This window comes from Neolamprologus brichardi, chromosome 15 (genome assembly GCF_056152115.1).
Source record: "Neolamprologus brichardi isolate AB-2024 chromosome 15, ASM5615211v1, whole genome shotgun sequence".
Lineage (NCBI taxonomy): Eukaryota > Metazoa > Chordata > Actinopteri > Cichliformes > Cichlidae > Neolamprologus > Neolamprologus brichardi.
The window spans coordinates 28,509,772-28,529,557 of NC_142118.1; the positions used below are offsets into that span (position 1 = coordinate 28,509,772).

Sequence of the window (19,786 nt, forward strand, 5' to 3'; positions counted from 1 at the left end):
ATAACTAGAAAGTCTTGTTAGCAGATATGTGCCTTTGTAAGTATATACTGAAATACAGACTCTGAGCCATTTGATGAGCCATTAACAAGATTTAACTTAAGACTACTTGTTACATTAAAACTACCAGAACACAGAGCTTAATCTCTGATTCAGGTGTTCTTCATCTTACAAGTGTATAAAATCTTGCACCACATCTGTGATCGTTCTAAAGACTGAATTCAGGTGTGATACTGTAATAGTTTTTGAAACATCTTCTCTCATTATTACTCCATGACCAGCTGGAAGTGGTATTATAGCAAAGTGGAACCACAGCAACTCCAGTTGCAGACCATATAAGTAAAGAATGGGGATGCCAAGCCCTGAAGCAATAAGGACTACAAATCGCCATCGCTCTGCAACTTAATAACGGCAGAGTTCCAAACCTCTTCCATCAACATTAGCACAAACACTGCACTGGGAGCTCCACAGTGTGGGTTTCCATGGCAGAGCAGCTCCTCTAGGTGTAATATGTAGATGCACATATGATTTGCACCTTTGACTGTAATTTTCTATCTGCTGCCTCAAGACAAGTGTGCAGTTGCACTAATTGTTAAGATAATACCATGCTGAGTGATGAAGAGTCACAACTAGCCACAGATACACCGATGAGGCATCACAAGTAAGAGCTGTGTTGTGAAGTTCAAATGACACAGAGGCTCTGAGGCTGACACTGCGATTAATACACGGGAGTCAGAAAAATTAAAAATGTAGAACTACATCTGCTGATGCTAATTTGAACAAACAGATTTGCTACAGATGGCTTTGTTAAACACTTTATCTAATTGACAGTTAGTTAATGTCCCCAGATCTTTATGCATTAACCCCAGGCCGTGTGGGGTAATCAAACCTGAGCACTGTCCAAAGGTTCTCTTCCTGTCAGGTAGCACACAGCAGAAAATGCTCCAAATTCTTCAGTGGGTTTAGATAACAATATGGCACCAGCATAAACAGGAGGCTAGAAATAAGATATCCAATTGACTTGGAGTAAATTCCCCATACCAATACCTGACTGTTAGGATGGCCTATAGGAGCTGGGTTCAAAGAGGAGGATTGAGGCAGAGATGAAGTGCAGACAAACCTGTTGGTGTTTATTCACCAACATTAAAATTTAAAAAAAAAAAAAAAAAAAAAAAAAAAAAAAAAAAAAAAAAAAAAAGAGTGTAGGCCAGGACTGGGACATGGTTCCTGTAACAACCTCTGATGTTAACTAGCAGCCTTTTATAGACTGCGGCTAATTGGTCCTCAAGTCATACAGTGATCTGGGGTTCCATCCATCCATTCTCTTCCACTTATCCTTTTTCAGGGTTGCAGGGGGACTGGAGTCTATCCCAGCTGTCTTAGGCCGAGAGGCAAGGTATACCCTGGACAGGTCGCCAGTATGTCGCAAGGCTAACACACAGACACAGACAACAGTTACTCTCACATTCACGCCTATGGGTAATTTAGAGTTACCAGTTAACCTAACTGTGCTAACTGCATGTCTTTGGACTGTGTGAGGAAGCCTGAGTAACATAATTACAATTAGTAAATAAAATATTTCCCACTTGTCCTACCGACTACAATCTACAATAAACTAATATAGCTATGGGTAGCACCAGGAACCTTTAAAAGGGCACTCGAGATGCCTGAGGACTCTTGTGGCTGGCACACCATCAAAAGAAAACAAAGGTAAGACAATCTTACCCAAAAGGTAAGTGTTAAAATACTGGTTTCCACCAGCTTAACCAAACATTCTATACTAATTGAAATCTCTTTTCCTAGGCAGACATTAAACGGTACCAGCTGGAAGACTGCCCACAAGGAAAACCTTTAGCCCAAATAACCAATAAAAACAAACTTTTGTATGAGTGCCCTTTCCTGTAATATAAATATTAAAATCACTCATGTTTATACGGTTAAGTAATGAAGATGACCTTCATTACACTGACCTATTCTCACATGACCTCAATGCGACACTACATGGTCTTTGTACTCCATCTAACCAATTGAGACACATGGGCTATCCCTTATAGTTCTGAAGGCTAATGTCTATAAAAGTTTAGCGCTGCAGTTATGTGTGAAAACAACTCAGTTTGGCACTTATGCACTGCAGTGAAAGATGGGGCTATCGTGGCTCAAGAGTTGGGAGTTCGCCTTGTAATCGGAAGGTTGCCGGTTCGAGCCCCGGCTCGGACAGTCTCGGTCGTTGTGTCCTTGGGCAAGACACTTCACCTACCGCCTACTGGTGTTGGCCAGAAGGGACGATGGTGCGATATGGCAGCCTCGCTTCTGCCAGTCTGCCCCAGGGCAGCAGTGGCTACAACTGTAGCTGCCTCCACCAGTGTGTGAATGTGAGAGTGAATGGGTGGATGACTGGGTGTGTAAAGCGCTTTGGGGTCCCTAGGGGGACTAGTAAAAGCGCTATACAAATACAGGCCATTTACCTGCTGGCTATCACATAGGATATATGAGTATTAGTTAGCTATAACAGGCAGCTACAGTCAATCATCCATAAACTCAGGAACCAAAAGGACTTGGTCTCTCAGATGGGAAGGGGAGTGAGCTTCAGGGCACACCGAGCGAGAGACTGGATTCATCAATCAAGTTACAGACTCTGCAGTTCTTTAGTCTCATTCCATTTAAAAAGAAGGAAGGATTCAACCAAAACTCTATTTTGCACAGCCTTGTATGAAGAGCATGGCAGAACAGGGTAAAGGTTAAGGAGTGGGAGGACATTTCCAACCAAAATGAGGTTTAAAGAGCTATATATAGAATCGGATATAAAAGCCCTCCCATGGAGGAGAAGGCTGGAATCCAAAATCAGGGAAGCCCAGAAGGTCACTTGCCTACCAGAGAGTGTCATGAGAGACTGGTTCTGGATGAATAAGAGGTACAACAATGTGTCCATAACTGAGGCTGTAGAAACTGCCAAAACAAAGGCTCACAGCTGAAGAATTGGACAAAATCCCTGAATTAAAAGAAAACCATGAGTAAAGGGAAATAAGATGTTTCCAAAAAGCCTAAAATGCTAAGTGAGACACTGACAAAGCAGCAATATTAGCAGTGCATAGTAGAGTAAAGGAGAGCCAACAGACAGGAAGTGATAGGCTGTGTGAGAGTATTAACAGAAAGGGTGACTGAGACAGCCAGGTTTTGGGAAAGAAGCCAGGCAACTCTGTGTGTGCGCGCTCCATCACTTAAGACGAGGCCGACTCTACACCTAAGGTCTGCGCTGCTCCCCCCCTCCCTTTTGTTCCTGTCTGATATCAGGGGTTGGTGAATGGAAGCCATCTGGATGTGATGCAGCAACACACACACACAGTCGAGTCAACTGTACTTTATTTATAACAGGAAATACTTTCTAGCTGTACATCTGGCGATTGTTTCACCATCCCCCTCCCTTTTTTTCTCCACTACATCTGTTGCAATTTCACTTTCCCCATTTTATCCAATCTTTGATTTTACTGCTTCCCTCTCTGCCCTGAGAAGAAAAACACTGAGGCAGAAAGAAACTGAGGACACACAACAACTTCATTACAGCTCAATACAAAGAACTAAAAACAAGAACAACTTGTTATTGATGTGGGCTACCAGACTATGGGAGACTTTGCTCTCTAAGGCTGGAAGCATTTTGTCCCCATTTTCAAACACTGTCACTCTCTTGCATAAACTCCAACTCTGTGACAGTTACTCCAAATTTCATGACGGATATGGGACATTTACTTTCAGTTATTAAATTTTTAATAATGACAATAAGACAAACAACAAACCATAACCTAACATGAAAAGAATAAAGTCAAAATAAGCACTCTCACACTAGGAAAATGAGATAAACAAATAAAAGAAAGGCAAACAAAATAATTGTGCAAGAGAAAATCCTGTTGAAACACTGTGCATGCCCACACTGACTTCAAAGGCCCTTTAGAACTGTCATGCCACAACAAAATTAGGACATCTGTGTTAAATCTGGCAAAGAGCGAGTATTACATCATACAGATCAGATGTGATCTCGGCCATTTCACCATAGACCTCAAACTTGCAGACAGTGAATACCAATTTCTGTTCCAAACTTTAAATGCAGGTTTTGTGTAAAGGGGGTCATCACACAAGTGATGACCCCCGTTTCCAAGCCTGAAGGCAGTGCATCACGTGAGAAGGGACACAATACCTTTTTTCCTCTAGCACCTAATTGTTTCGCCACGACTCTGTTTCGGTTGTTTTCCATTACAATTCAATACCATCTCAACATGGGTGGGCAAGGTGGCCTCAAAGTCCGGTGATGTCATTTGCTTTTGACACAAACAACACAACAATAGTCTAGCTCCCTCTTGGACTGTCATCAGGCACAAAAAAAGTCTGCACCTCATTGTTAGAACATGGCGTTGGTTTGTGTGTCGCCTTTTCCAGGTTTCAAAAATGATTGAGTTGATTCTCGTGAAAGAGTCGCTTTCATAATTTATCCAGTGATATCACATTTGTGGCTCGGCTGAGCTCACTTGGAACCCCGGCCAAACTGGTACTAAAAAAAGTACCTTGTACCATGTACATCTACCTATTGGAAAACAGAAAAACTAAGTTGGGCCTAGTAGGTGTTAGTGGAAAAAGGCACATATTGGATATTTACAGGGTTGTGCATCATGAAAACACCACCGCTTGTTTCTATAGTAGTAACAGACCATTGACCTCTGACATCAACAAGGCAACCAGAGAACTGCCACTCATTGGACAGTTTCTGGTTTTCAGATCATTCTCTGTAAACCCTAGATAAAGTTTCTGAAATACTTAGACCAGCCTGGCTGGCAAGAGCAACCACATCAATTAAAAGCCCATCTTCCTTGTTCTGATGCTCAGTTTGAATTTCAGCAGTTCAGCTATGCCTGCATGCAACAAGGCGCTTTATATTGTACGGTAAAAATGCTACAATAATACAGAGAAACCCCATTAATCAGACAACCCTCTAGGCGCAAGTCCTTTGTGATAGTGGGAAGAAAAAAAACCTCCCTTTTAGCAGGAAGAAACCTCTGGCAGAACCAGGCTCAGGGAGGGACAGCCATGTGCCATGCCCAGTTGTGAGTGAGGGGAGTGAGAGGAGTGAGACATCACAAAAGGCTGCCATGTGATTGGCCATGTGAGCTGTGCAGGTGTACCTAACACCAGTACAAAATATACACGAAGTGCTACAGCACTTCTAAGGGAAGTGGAAGCGTTAATAAAGGGTTAATATGTGATGTGATTATGAATTTTCTTTGTGAACAATCTTAAGGATCAAGATTAGTGCAGTCTTTCAGATATCATGTACCCTGGCACTACCAAGATAAATCAAAGGAAGGAGAAGGAACTTACACATCAAACTCGTTCTCCTTGAGAATCTCCTCGACTCTCTTCATGAAGATTTTCTCACTCTCAGATGAGGTGACAAAACCACGATCTGGAACACATCAGACAAGCAATTTCAACACTGCACTTTCTGGCGCTTAGAAACATTCTTCAGACATGGAATTCTTCGCTACAATTAAAACATTGTGGTCAGTAATAGCTGTTAAGCATGCTGGTGTTTGGCTGGGTAATTTTACTGTCAGTCTGTAATAAACTGTGACCTTAATTCTGCATACCGTGGTCTTTTGTCTTTGCACATTGTAAATTGTTCTGTAGGAGCTATAATTCGTGGACATTATCTGAGTTCTTCTTTCTTCACTTTTCAAGCTTGGGAACCCCGTGTGCTTATGTGCTTGGGTGTAGGCCTGAGAAACTTTTTGTCACAGTGCAGCCGTGCTCTGATTATTTGGCAGCCTATTTCCATGACAGCTCTGTCTGTGTCTGTGTCTGTGTGTGTGTGTGTGTGTGTGTGTGTGTGTGTGTGTGTGTGTTTCGGGGAGAATCAGACTTTGGCAAGATTCAAAGGGTTTGCAGTTTAAAGACAGTGCTTTCCCACCGATCGTATGGACAGCTCTTTGAATTGTAACTCTGACTTGTGGAGGTAATGGAAAATTCTAATTTTACATTCCACTGGAAGAGGCTTTAGAAACAAAACTAAGACAGATGCCACAGTTGGACAAAGAGAAGCATAACATGATAGAAGAACACAGTGAGCCACAGTCTACACTGCCTCCAGACATTCTCAAAACTCTTTCACAGTAACCAGAAACACTGGCGCCACTGAAATGAGACTCCCCGCACATTAGAACCGAAGGATTTTGCATCCAAATCAACGTTTCAAAACATCTCCTCTCCTCTGAATTGAGAAATTCAAAAGTTAATTTACAATTTGTCATGTTGGTCAAACCATTCCTGAGCAGTATGAACAAAGCTGAAACCTCTGCATCAATTAGATTAGTGTCGGTGAAATGATGTAGGTGGCCTGTAACTATGTTTAGTAAGTATTACGCTGCAGAACATCATACTGGCCTTCTTTAAAAGCGAATCATGCTGGCCAGCTCTTCTTTCCAGATAAATGAGACGTGCGCCCGGCCTTTGGCATAACGTCGAAGAAAATGTGATTCAGCAGACCATGCTGCATTCTCCTGCTGCTTCGTGGGTCACTTCTGACGCTCGCTTAGCAGCTGCTGAGGGTAGTAGCCAGCATGGATACTGTGTCACATGGCCAAAGTCTGTGGCTATGCAGCTCCATAAACATTAAACTGTGATACACAGTGTTCTTACACGGTTCCATCATAGGCACTGTTTACGCTTTCAGCACTAGCAATTCTGGGGGATGGAAGAATCGCCAAAAAAGGGCAATTCCTCAAGAAGTAGATCAGATGCTGGGTGCAGCATGGGTGATTTTCTTTGTAAAACTAATCCAACTGAATACTGATAAGGTGTGGCTGTTGTTATTGACAAGTGTGCCAACAGAAGTCTGTCTAGCCAAAAGCTCTCTGCCAATTCCATTTGCTGGACCTCTCCATCACATTTGTTCTTTTGATGCCTGATAATGGAATCACCTGACAAACAACACAGCCTGCTTTGTTTCATGAAAATATGTTTTACTTTGCACTAATGAGCAGCTTTGTGTCCCTGTGCATTGCACGCGTTCAGTTTATGAGCCTCGCTTGATAACCAAGCCTGCTAGCACCAAAAACAGTCACTTCTGGCTCCAAACAACCAATGGGAATGACCCAAATGGTGAAACTGAAGAGTTAAGAAATGAATGGGTGACAGCATAGTGACTATGACCATCTTTTATATACAGTTAACCATACTCATACATTTTCCGTTTTTCCCAGATCGCAGAGAAATTAAACAGAAAACCATAGACTGACTTAAACAAAGCTAAGATTTTCCATGGTGAATGCCTGTACCTTGTGACTCGGGGGTTTCAATCTGGGAGGGCTGGTTCTTCTCTCTCCTCCTCTGCTTCTCATCCTCCCAGATGGCCTGCAGGCCAGGGTTCCTGCCAATTTGATCTGGACAAAAATGGAGAATTAAGCACAAAAATACTCAAACTCTGTACCATCAAACACGATGTTTATATAAAGCTGTGCTTAACAACATCAACTCATAAAGCTGTTTTTAACTGCAAGAACTACTGCATAGTTTTTTTGCACATGTTTCCACAGCAGGACTTCTGCTCTGTCTGTATAGCAGTCATTACACAGTCATGCAGCTCCGACACCGCAAACAAACTCATTAAAGAAATAATGTGGAAAGAAGATGAGGTGCAGAGTCATTATTTCATCCAAAACCTGCAGCCTTAAAATAGGAAGCAGGAAGAACAAAAGCAGTGGGCATCTTTACACACATATCACAATAACAGCTTTATCAACACACAAATAACTTGCACCTGACAATACACATCCTACACATCCCACAGACCAGTTCTTATATACCAATATTATGTTAATAGGGTGACGCAGTGATTCTCTGGATAATTTTTCCAGAGAATGGTTAACCTCACCTCCAAGCCCCACACTCTCTCTTTAACCCTTACATCTAAACTTATCAGTTCTCATTCAGTCACATTGTTAGGACTTTCCACAGAATGTTCTAGTCCTAATCTGCCTAATCTTTGCCGTTTTTAAGACACAAACAAAGCTTAGACGGAATCTTCTAGCTCCCAGGAAAAATAAAGTTCCTGAGAAAAAGCCCTGGCTTTACAAACTGTAATAGTTCATAATTGCAGAACACACGCACTTGTTGTCTATCACGGCCTCTCTTTTCATTTTAAGACAGATTCTTTGTGTGGTTTAAGCTTGTTAGGTCCCATCTGATTTCAATGATAAAACTCACAGCATCTTTACAGCCCAGATGGAAGGACTGCTTTTAAGACAACACAACATTCAGCAAAACTGGCACCGCTCAGATTGTAAGTGCAAGAATGACCTCTCTTTCTTTCACACGCTAAAACAACAGATCCAGATGTGTGCGATTAAAACAAATCTTTCAGGAACAAAAGCTGCATCTGCTCTGGCACTACATTACTTTGCCAGATAACAGCATCTGTCTTTATTGTCCCTGGTTCGTTTTAACCCTCTATCCCATCCTCTGTACGTCTAGCTGCTCCCCTGTGATTGGACGGATTAGGTCAGATCCACGATGTTTGTATTTGGGGCTGATAACAGATTTGATGTGTGGCAGCCGTCAGAGCAGTCCATCACTCTTCTGTGCTTTGACTTTGCCTCACCTGTTGCTTTCTTAAGCTTGTGGCTGCAATACTGAGTGAACTTACTTTCGATTTCGAGGCGGTTGAGAACATCCACAGCAACAGCATCAACCTCCAGCTCGCAGGTGCTCTGCCTCTCCACCTCATCCAGGACTAAAGAGCTACAGTCAGTGAATATAAAAAAATAATTAAAAAAAAAAAAGGGGGGGGGGGGGGGAATAAATGAATAAAAACAAGCTACCATTTTGTTTTTTAATTATCTTTACGGAGAACTAATATCCACTGCAGCTCGGACATAAGCCAAAAACAGTGCATTCAGATTCTGCTTAGACTAAGATGTGGCGAGACTCGCCTGGGTATGGCGTTCTCCTCCCAGCGGACGAAGGTGCCTCCTATGGTGCTGTCGTTGAGCTTGGACGTACAGTGAGCCTTCCAGGGGCTGATGCTCCTGAACGCCGATCCTTCTGGGTCTGCCTTTGCTTCATCTGTTAACCATATACAGAGATGTACATAAGAGGCACATGAGAGGATCACAGTAACGGTATTTTTCCTTCCAAATGCATTTGGATAACCACGGGGTTTTCATTTACATCTTGATTGATTAACTGCTCAGTGCTGCCATTTCTTAGCAATTAAACTGCGATCCACACTGTTAGAGAATCTGAGGCATAATGAATCATGATTATCCTCCTTTCTTTAATGCAGCAAAGGTAGGCACAATAAAACACTGTTGTTTTGTTACATGGAGAGTTCTTTTGGTTCCTGTGACACTTTTTAATCTCAGTATTTAGGAGGCTAGAGTGTTCAAGTTGTTGAATGGACTTCAAAACACATTAAGGGTTTCATTTATCTTGAATTGGCCCATTTTACCAGCTCAGTCTATTATTATTCTGCTGCTTGATCCCAGATTAGGAACTTCCTTTCAAGTTGGACATTGAGGGGAGCAGAAAATGTAAACTGGTGTACCCATTATTGGAGCATTTTGGTTTCTTTGTTGTAAGGGGAACAGGAGCCCTTTTCCATTGATTGCATCAGTGTAGAGGTGGATCAAACACGGGAACTGTGCTTTTGTTGGAGGACAGTCAGGCGTGAGGACTTCTATAAAAGAACTTTATTAAAAGAACAAGTGTGGAATTTCCTGTCTGGAGTCTTTAATGGCCTCACAAGTGAAGGTGGTCCTGCTGGGCGGGATGCACTCTGGGAGTGTGGAGAGAGGTCTGATTGGGCACGACGACCAGAAGGCCTAAACTCAGATCAAACAGAGTTGGCAATCAGGGGTTTTAGTGCCTACGGGGGGCGAGAGGAGTTGGGTAAGATTCACCAAAGATCTGAAGAGAAACCCCCAGCGTGACACTACCACTGTGAGGTACAAGACACTGCTGAGCTTCAAGCCCACACACTACCACCTCTCTCCAGGAGTTACGTGAAGCAGATCAATACAGAGATATCAAGAGTTCAGCTCATTGTAGCACAAATCATAGATACATGTAGGTCCACAAGTTTTGGAGAATGACACATTTTTTGATTTTCTTCAGACTTTATTTGTTTATATACCACTTTGTATTTGATGATTAGATATTATTCAGCTCCTGCTCTCTTCCACAGTGTCTCTTCTGTCCTGTCTCCCTCCTCTCGCCCCAAACCTGTTGCAGCAGATGACCGCTGTTTTGTAAGCCTGGTCACACCACAGGTTTCTTTTTGTTAAAAGGGAATTTTTCCTTCCCTTGCTGCCAACACAAATACAGGGCTATAAAAATTAAGCTAATGAAATTTCTAAAACTTGCAGTTCTTCTAATGGCCACTAGAGACTGAGTCAATCCCCATAGACACCCATGTAAAATTATCAAACTTTACAGCATTAAAAGCTTTTTAGAACCCAGTATAATATTTTATAATCTGGGTGAAAGCTGTAGCTAGCAGCCCTCTGTGCTTCAGTTTTAATATGTGAAATTCTATTTCATTAGTCTGTTAGTTAGCAATAATTAGCAAGTATGTGTGTCTCTGTGATGCACCTAGCAGTAGCTGATGATGTAGGTCACCACCTTGTCATCCAAATAGTCACTTCTGGCTCCCAAAATATATAAATAAATAGATTTATGTTAAAAAACCAAAATCATGGTGGCAGTGAAAATGCTCACCCGAGTCGTCCGATGCAGACTGCAGAACCCAACAGGAAACTGGTTCTTATATTATCTAAATTAAACAGCCACATCAGTCAGCTGTGTACTTCTCTGCTAAGCGGATAATGGCAAAAGTAAACTACAAACTTGATAGCCAGCATGGTGGAGCATTTAGCACGCAAAGCGATGGTAGCTGGTGAAGAAAAAGGAGGAAATACAGTTTTTTACATTGGTCAAACGCCACTTCAAATCAAGACTAAAGTTGCTCCCTGTCTCCTAAGAAGACATAAAGAAAGACAGAAGCAAAGAACATCATTCAAACCTGTTGTAATTCTTCAGGGTAGATGATGGTTTATTTCTATAAACCATGCTACTTTGAGTGTGGCTAATATTAGATAAAGACAGCATGAAAAGTGTCTCCCATGTTTTGCTTGTTCACAGACTGTCACATCCAACTTCTGCTGTGTATTCACCTTATAAATCAAACAGAAGCCAAAACCTAAAGCAGCTGCAGCAGTCTAATCTGTTACTCTGTAGATGTGACACGGCTCCACAGGCTACAGGGAGCTCAGACAAATAAAATGGTGAGTCTGAGACTGCAGGCTACTGATCCCCAGTATCTGCTTGCCATTCCTGTCCTCACACTTTTTCACTAGTTACTTTCATATGGAGGTATGCGTCCTCTGTATTTCACCTTTGGCCATTAACGAAAGGAACAAGACAGAAAGAATAGCAAAGAGGTCAAAAAAAGCAAGTTCAGAGAGAAAGAGAGAGAAAAGAGCAAAGACCACAAGACAAAACGTGAAGGAAAACGTGAGGACAACATTAGGGATGAAAACAGAGAAAGCTTTCACAAGACAACAGAGGCATCCTGAGGCTGAGGGGAGATCAAGACTAATTCAATATGACATAAGGCATGGCAACCCTTCCCTGGCCTGCTCTCATCCCTGCTGAGCAACGAGGGAACAATCAAGTAATGAGTAAAAAAAAAAAAGGCCTGCCAACTGATAAAAAAAAGAGCAGCCTGTCCTGCATCCTAAAGTACACGAGGGTAAGTGTCAGATTAAATCTATGGGTTTTTCCAAGTATGAGGAAAATGTTTATCGGTCAGTACTACAAGCAGATGCTAAAATTAGATTTTGATGACAAGGCACGAAGAAAAAACTGAGAGAAAATTCAAACAAAAAAAGAGAAGAAGACAAGATCGGAAATCTGTGCTCTCCCTGTCCAAATCCCTTACCTTTTTTCTGGCTGCTTCGAAACTTGACAGCTGCCAGGTTAACCAGGTTCATGCCGTACAGGTTGTAGTCTATGAAAAGCTGCAGCAGGTAGGGGATGTGGCCCTCATGAGGCTGGTAACTCTTGTTCATCACGGCTCCGCTTTGCAGCAGCTCGCACACTCTGCAACAAACACAGATTGCTCCATTTAAAATAAAAAGATACATGTGCCACTTGGTGTTTAAAGAAAAAACATTCAACCGCTTACACACAACTGAACAAATGCTCCCCCAGCTCGAGAGAAAGCGTTTTTGGTGGAGACCAGGCACAGCTGCGGTCTGCCTTGAAATCAAGGATTGCTACAAGTTGTATCTGATAAAGTTTTCTCAGCAAAGCTTAATCATTTTGTTCCTTTTTGCTCTGAGGGCATGCTCTGAGGATGAGAGAGAGATCACAGAGATGTCATACCACATTTTTATCAAGCTGCACAGCAGAGGCCAAAATGTCAAGGATTGGCTCGTATCTACATTACCCCATTGTGAAATTAGGAATGTTTAACTACACAAGCTTCAGAAAATCAAGCACATTGATGTTTGAGACAGGCTCCATGTACATGTAAAATGGGGCTAGTAAAATCAGTTTCACTTAGGCCCAGAATTTTAGTTTATTGGCATGCTTTAATTTAATATAAAATGTCTACATCTTCATATACACTTTAGTCCACATACAGCCCCAAGAAAAGTTTAAATGTTTAGAAATTTTACCATTCAATCATACGAAGACAGAGAATTACTGATTTTTCTATACAAAGACTTCCATACAGGCCCCTCTTGCATAGTCTGAATATGACAACTACTGGAAATACTGGGTATTTAATCTAATCAAACTTTACTTAATCAGTGAGTGAAACTCTTGAGATTTACAATCTCTTTTCCAAGAGTGTCCGGGGCTAACATCGGCAGCATTAACCTTGCATGTTTTCCAAAGGCGGGAGAAACAACAGTTCTAAGAGAAAATGGGGGAACATGCAGACTCCACATGCAAAGACCCCAAGTGGGTTTGAACCCAGGATGAATGCAAAGCCATTGTATAGCCCAGTGGTTCCCAAACTTCTTTTGCTAGGCCCCCCTTTGTTTTACAAGAAAAATGCTCGCCCCCCGCGCACGAGCGCACACGCACGCACAAACACATCCTCCAACCACACACGCCCATATTTTGCTCCATTGCGGTTTATTTCACACCTCAAACATTTAGTAAACAATTAAGCAAATACAAGTAAACTGCAGGTAGTAAGAAAATAAACTACTAACTCTTTTACGCTACGTCCACACCTACACGGGTATTTTTGAAAACGCAGCTGTTTCTATGCGTTTGGAACTTTTGTCCACACGTAAACGACGGTTCGAATCACCGAAAACTGAGATTTTTTTAAAACTTTTAAAATTCTGCAGGGGAGACCTACCTTGGCACTTGTCCAGGTGAAACCAAAGGGCAGATATGCTTCACCATATTTTCTAGTCTTTGGCTTAGAATGAAGTTGGTTTGGAAACATATTCAGCCATGCTTCATCTCCTGCTTTGCGTTTGTGTGGGAGCCCCGTGCTAGGAGTGTCCAAGCGTTGTTTTTTGTTGTTGTTGTTTTTTTCCCCTTTTCATACCGCGCCATTGCAGACCTTCCCCACACTTTGGGAAGGTCTGGTATAGCCTAAATATATATATATATATTCACATCCAAACATACATACAGTGGGGCAAAAAAGTATTTAGTCAGCCACCGATTGTGCAAGTTCCCCCACTTAAAATGATGACAGAGGTCAGTAATTTGCACCAGAGGTACACTTCAACTGTGAGAGACAGAATGTGAAAAAAAAATCCATGAATTCACATGGTAGGATTTGTAAAGAATTTATTCGTAAATCAGGGTGGAAAATAAGTATTTGGTCAATAACAAAAATACAACTCAATACTTTGTAACATAACCTTTGTTGGCAATAACAGAGGTCAAACGTTTACTATAGGTCTTTACCAGGTTTGCACACACAGTAGCTGGTATTTTGGCCCATTCCTCCATGCAGATCTTCTCAAGAGCAGTGATGTTTTGGGGCTGCCGCCGAGCAACACGGACTTTCAACTCCCGCCACAGATTTTCTATGGGGTTGAGGTCTGGAGACTGGCTAGGCCACTCCAGGACTTTCAAATGCTTCTTACGGAGCCACTCCTTTGTTGCCCGGGCGGTGTGTTTTGGATCATTGTCATGTTGGAAGACCCAGCCTCGTTTCATCTTCAAAGTTCTCACTGATGGAAGGAGGTTTTGGCTCAAAATCTCACGATACTTGGCCCCATTCATTCTGTCCTTAACACGGATCAGTCGTCCTGTCCCCTTGGCAGAAAAACAGCCCCATAGCATGATGTTTCCACCCCCATGCTTCACAGTAGGTATGGTGTTCTTGGGATGCAACTCAGTATTCTTCTTCCTCCAAACACGACGAGTTGAGTTTATACCAAAAAGTTCTACTTTGGTTTCATCTGACCACATGACATTCTCCCAATCCTCTGCTGTATCATCCATGTGCTCTCTGGCAAACTTCAGACGGGCCTGGACATGCACTGGCTTCAGCAGCGGAACACGTCTGGCACTGCGGGATTTGATTCCCTGCCGTTGTAGTGTGTTACTGATGGTGACCTTTGTTACTTTGGTCCCAGCTCTCTGCAGGTCATTCACCAGGTCCCCCCGTGTGGTTCTGGGATCTTTGCTCACCGTTCTCATGATCATTTTGACCCCACGGGATGAGATCTTGCGTGGAGCCCCAGATCGAGGGAGATTATCAGTGGTCTTGTATGTCTTCCATTTTCTGATGATTGCTCCCACAGTTGATTTTTTCACACCAAGCTGCTTGCCTATTGTAGATTCACTCTTCCCAGTCTGGTGCAGGTCTACAATTCTTTTCCTGGTGTCCTTCGAAAGCTCTTTGGTCTTGGCCATGGCGGAGTTTGGAGTCTGACTGGTTGAGGCTGTGGACAGGTGTCTTTTATACAGATGATGAGGTCAAACAGGTGCCATTCATACAGGTAACGAGTGGGGGACAGAAAAGCTTCTTACAGAAGACGTTACAGGTCTGTGAGAGCCAGGGATTTTCCTTGTTTGAGGTGACCAAATACTTATTTTCCACCCTGATTTACGAATAAATTCTTTACAAATCCTACCATGTGAATTCATGGATTTTTTTTTCACATTCTGTCTCTCACAGTTGAAGTGTACCTCTGGTGCAAATTACTGACCACTGTCATCATTTTAAGTGGGGGAACTTGCACAATCGGTGGCTGACTAAATACTTTTTTGCCCCACTGTATAATTACAAATAAAATTTGCAGTTTCACCTTAAAAAAAAAAAATTATTTTAACACCTGGCAAAAATGCAACCAAACCCTAAACATACTTACATACACACATACAAGGCCAGTCTACTTTTCCACCTTCCTTCCTACACCCCACCCCACCCCTCCCAGTGATACATCATTCGCTCCTCCAGCCTCTGTCCCTCGCTCTCTAACAGAGTTACTCGCTCTCTGCCAAGCCTCAAATCAGTAGCTCCACTCACACTTTCAACACCAACACTGATCACTCTGGCAAATAATTCACAGTCTTCCCGTGTGCTTTCATGCATGGACACACACTCAGCCAATCAATGAGTACAGCTGAATACGCAGCGATCGATTTCAGTTTAGTAAGCTGGCAGACTCGTGCGCACAGTGTGGCATTCAAACAACAGGAGGCTGGGATGCTCTCTGTTCACATTAAACTGCTTCGATCCTTACCTCTTGACCATCTGAGGATTGTATAAATAGATCTTCATAAAGAGCTTTTCCTTGGCGTGATAACCATAGTAAGGCCTGAAAGAAAAGAAGAAGAAAAAGGCATTCAATATGTAAACCTGCATCACATACACATGTTAAAGTAAAGTATACATACACATATAGACAGAAAGTAAAGGTTCTCCGGTGCACAGTGGTGCTTGTCCATGCAGAGCTCTAAAAGCTAAAACCACAATCTTAAAGTGGACTCTGAAGCTGACGAGAGTCTGAGTAACTGAATTAGCAATAATGTGACATGAAAACTTAGAATACGTATATCTGAAACTGAGTGTTTAGAGAAGTCTTAAGTCACAATTGTTGGCTCACACACCCTTTGTTGTTTCAGAAAGGCTGTGTTTAACAACGACCTTTACCAAAGTGTGCAGTCAAGCTGCTTTCTGAAGCAAATCTCAGCTCAGTTGTGTCGGTACAACACAGCAAACACAAGTTACTTACATGCCGGAGACCAGCACCACCTTGAAGACATGTTGGTTGTTGGAGGTGGGGTTTCCCATCGCAACGTTGAGGGCCCTGTCGATGCTGAAGGCCACTTGCCGCAGGTAGCGCTCTGGCTGCTGCCCATAGTTGTCGTACGGCACGTAGATGTAGGGGAACACACCGTGGAGGTGGAGACACGTCTTCTGGCCTGCAACGCAATAAGAAACTCTATTAAAGCAGGATTACAATTAATTATCATGTTTTCCAAGTCTATTACATCGAAACACACATCAGACTATAATGTAAGCTGCTGATCATTAGAAATACGTTCTGTACAGCTCATTTCTCTTCTGGGAGTCACAAGATCAGGGTCCAATGCAATTCTGCCAGCGCTCAATTGTGGTGATGGTGTTTATGCAAGCTCTTATTCTTAGCAGATGCACTGCTTCATTACATCTTTTAATTGTATCATTTAAGAAAATGTTGGGATAAAACCAAAGACAGTATAAAACTTGGACAAAGCTTCTAGCAAAAAAAAATTAAGCCAATGTGGAATTGCCTTAAACCTCCTTCTATCTGAAGGCCACCAGACAGTGAGAGCTGTGGTTGTAATATTGTCCAGTATATTATCCAGTAATATTGGAGTCTATGGGAAAACAGCTTTCAGTACTGACATATGTAAACATTTTCCTTGTCAGTTTATTAAATCCAGCTAATTAGCTGGAAAACTCCACAGAAAAAGAGAGGAAAAGTGTGAGAGGAGTGCAGCACAGAGGCCGATGTGAAGTTAGGAATACTGCATCTCTGCGCCGGCTGACCCAACGGTGTGACACAACGCTGCTCCCACATTGACAAGCACACTGAAGTTATCAGAGGTGATCTGTACTGCAGATGCTCCGATTCATTCTCTCGCTGTGATTATCAGCCTGGGCCGGAGCTTTTATCTGCTGTCTTAAGCCTCACGTAGAGAATAAGAACAGCAGTGTGAAAATTAAATTACAACAAAGGCAGAGGGTGGTAAGGCTCATCCATGCCAAGCCTCTTTCTGTCTGCTTGTCTTGCATCACTGACAGACTGAAAGGCAGTTGGACAGGAGGAGGCAGCATTGAGCAAGAGCTTGACTCTTGCCCAGACGTGTCTGCACATGCCCAGAGACTTCCCCCACAATCACCACCGGGAGAACAGAGGAGAGTGAAAAGGGGAGCTTCTGGCATTCTTCCTCTACCCCACACACATATACCCACAGCTTGCCAAGTCTCCATCCTCATTCTGTGTTTGACAGATGCTGTGTATGATGCAGTGCCGCAGTCCTCGGGGGACCATTGTCGAGACCCCCCAAGATGGCACCTCAAAAAAAAGGCAAAAGAAATATTCCCAGCATTTTCTGCACCAAGATACATGTCAGGGCATCTGAACAGGAAAGGGAGGGTGATGCAAGATGGAACGTGGTGCTGAAAGACAATGAGATCCTCAGAACATGCCAGAATCAGGCATCTACTGTGCTGGAGCTCATACAAGCCGAGCTACTCATATTGACAGGAGATATGGATGTGCTTACAATGATGCCTGTAAGCCCGCACTGTTTCCCATTAACAATGATTAGATACGCAACAATTATTGGATTTATCAATTCCTTGATTGCTAGAAATACTTAAACAAAACTGTGCCTGTGAGGCACTGATTGTCAAAGTCTTTTCATAAGCAGAAAGTCAAACAGCTGATTTTGGACTGTACATTACTGCTCTTTATTAGGCAAAGCAAAAAATTAGAAACGATTAATCAGTCAGCAACAAACAAAAAAAAAAGGAAAAAAGGATTGGACTGTACCTTGTCCAGTCCTAGTCATTTTCAGCTATTATTATTCCTTGTGGGTTTAACTGAGGCAGCTTTGCACTAACAGTATTAATCCAAAGTTATCTTACACTGGACCTTGGAGCACCCCTTCTGATCATCATCAAAAACGCAAAAGGTGTTAAACCAGTTGAAATTTATCGCCAACTGACGGAAGTGTATGAACAGTTGTGCATGGATGTGAAAAACGTTTGTTCCCAAAGTTGAAAGAGGATTTGTCTGGAACATGATTCTGCTCCGATGAAGAGGTGAACGATGAAGGACATGGCGGTGAGCTGGTATGACATGGGCATTGTCAAACTGGAACAGTGTCTACAAATAATGCATGGGCCGAAATGGCAATAATGTAGAAAAATAAATAATTCTTTAACCTTTGAAATTATGTCAATATTATAGGAAATAAACGGTTGTTTGTATTTCTTAAAAAAAAAAAAAAAGGGAGCGCTTACTTTTGGGATTACCCTGTAATAATCCAAGTGCTAGAACTGCAGTTTGTGTCATGGCTGTTAGAGTTGATCAAAGACTCCCATATTAAATGCCATTAAGTCCATCTTTTATATAAAGTATATGCTGGGAGCTAACTCTTTACTTATATTCAGGTGATTCTGTCAGCTACCTTAAGTAGAAGTGAAAAGGACATGGAGCAAATATTTGTATATATGAGACGTGAGCATAACACAGGAAGACATAAAGAAGTCACTGATTCCACAGATCATGGTTAGAATTGTAATAACAAATTTTTGTCATCTTGAAACTTAAAATAAAACAGAAATTAAAAAAAGGAGAAGCAAACTTATATATTTTCATCCAAGGAATGAAAATTTCATTGAATAAGACAATCAGCTGATCACTAGTGAAAATGTGGATTGGTGGCTCGTGGCATGCAGACAGACTGTGAGATCGGGAAGTCCCAGTCTTGTTTGTACCATGTGTTTGTGTGTCTACACTGAACACTTCTAAGGTTTGTGTACGTGTGCCTACTCTGGAGTCACACAAAGGCTGGCGACCACTTCTGCGCCGAGGGAGTGGTGAGAGCGGTGTGTCTGTCCTCAGCCTGCCGAGTCAACATGGAGTCTCTCTCTCTCTCTCTCTCACACACACACACACACACACACACAGTCTCTGTATAAGCAGCCAATGCCGACTTTTGCTGCAGTTGCTAGGCAACGGTGGCAGCAAAGCAAAAGCCCCTGACGGGCAGCAGGGGAGATAAACAAGTGATTCTTTCCACCCAGCTGGTCAGGCCACAGAAAGAGAGACAGAAGGAGAAGGAGTGAGAGTGTGTCTAAAAAGGCAGAAAGAGAAGAAGAAGAGCTGACAGGCATGAGGTGTGTGTCTGCATGAGAGGAAAGAGGGGGGACAAACACCAGGAAAATATGAAAAACAAAACAAAACAGAAGAATAAAATGAAACAGAAGGACGGAAATTAAGATGAGAAACAAAAAATGTATTAAAGAGTGTCTATACAATTAGAAGCAGAGCAGGGCGATATGACCAAAAATATTTATCACGATATTCATCTGAAAATTAGCGATAACGATATAACTGACGATATAATTGACACTAGACAAAATACTTTACAACTCCACAACTTTATTAGTGCAAAAAAAACATCAATGTATTTGCACTTAAACAAGCAGCTGTTTTTTATGTGCATTAAAGTTATATAAAAATTTAACAGTGCAAATGCA

At 42.3% G+C, this 19,786-nt stretch overlaps 1 protein-coding gene across 1 annotated transcript in view; it reads right to left on the reverse strand.

The window, feature by feature from the left end:
* The window catches only part of rev3l (REV3 like, DNA directed polymerase zeta catalytic subunit), an 83,585-nt gene that overhangs the window by 25,787 nt on the left and 38,012 nt on the right, over positions 1-19,786 (reverse strand). The window contains exons 2-8 of the mRNA XM_006796232.3: positions 16,263-16,452; positions 15,771-15,845; positions 11,978-12,138; positions 8,970-9,102; positions 8,684-8,778; positions 7,317-7,421; positions 5,362-5,446 (exon numbers count right to left, since the gene is read on the reverse strand). Coding sequence (XP_006796295.2) covers positions 5,362-5,446; positions 7,317-7,421; positions 8,684-8,778; positions 8,970-9,102; positions 11,978-12,138; positions 15,771-15,845; positions 16,263-16,452 — 844 coding nt within the window. The remainder of the gene's footprint in view (positions 1-5,361; positions 5,447-7,316; positions 7,422-8,683; positions 8,779-8,969; positions 9,103-11,977; positions 12,139-15,770; positions 15,846-16,262; positions 16,453-19,786) is intronic.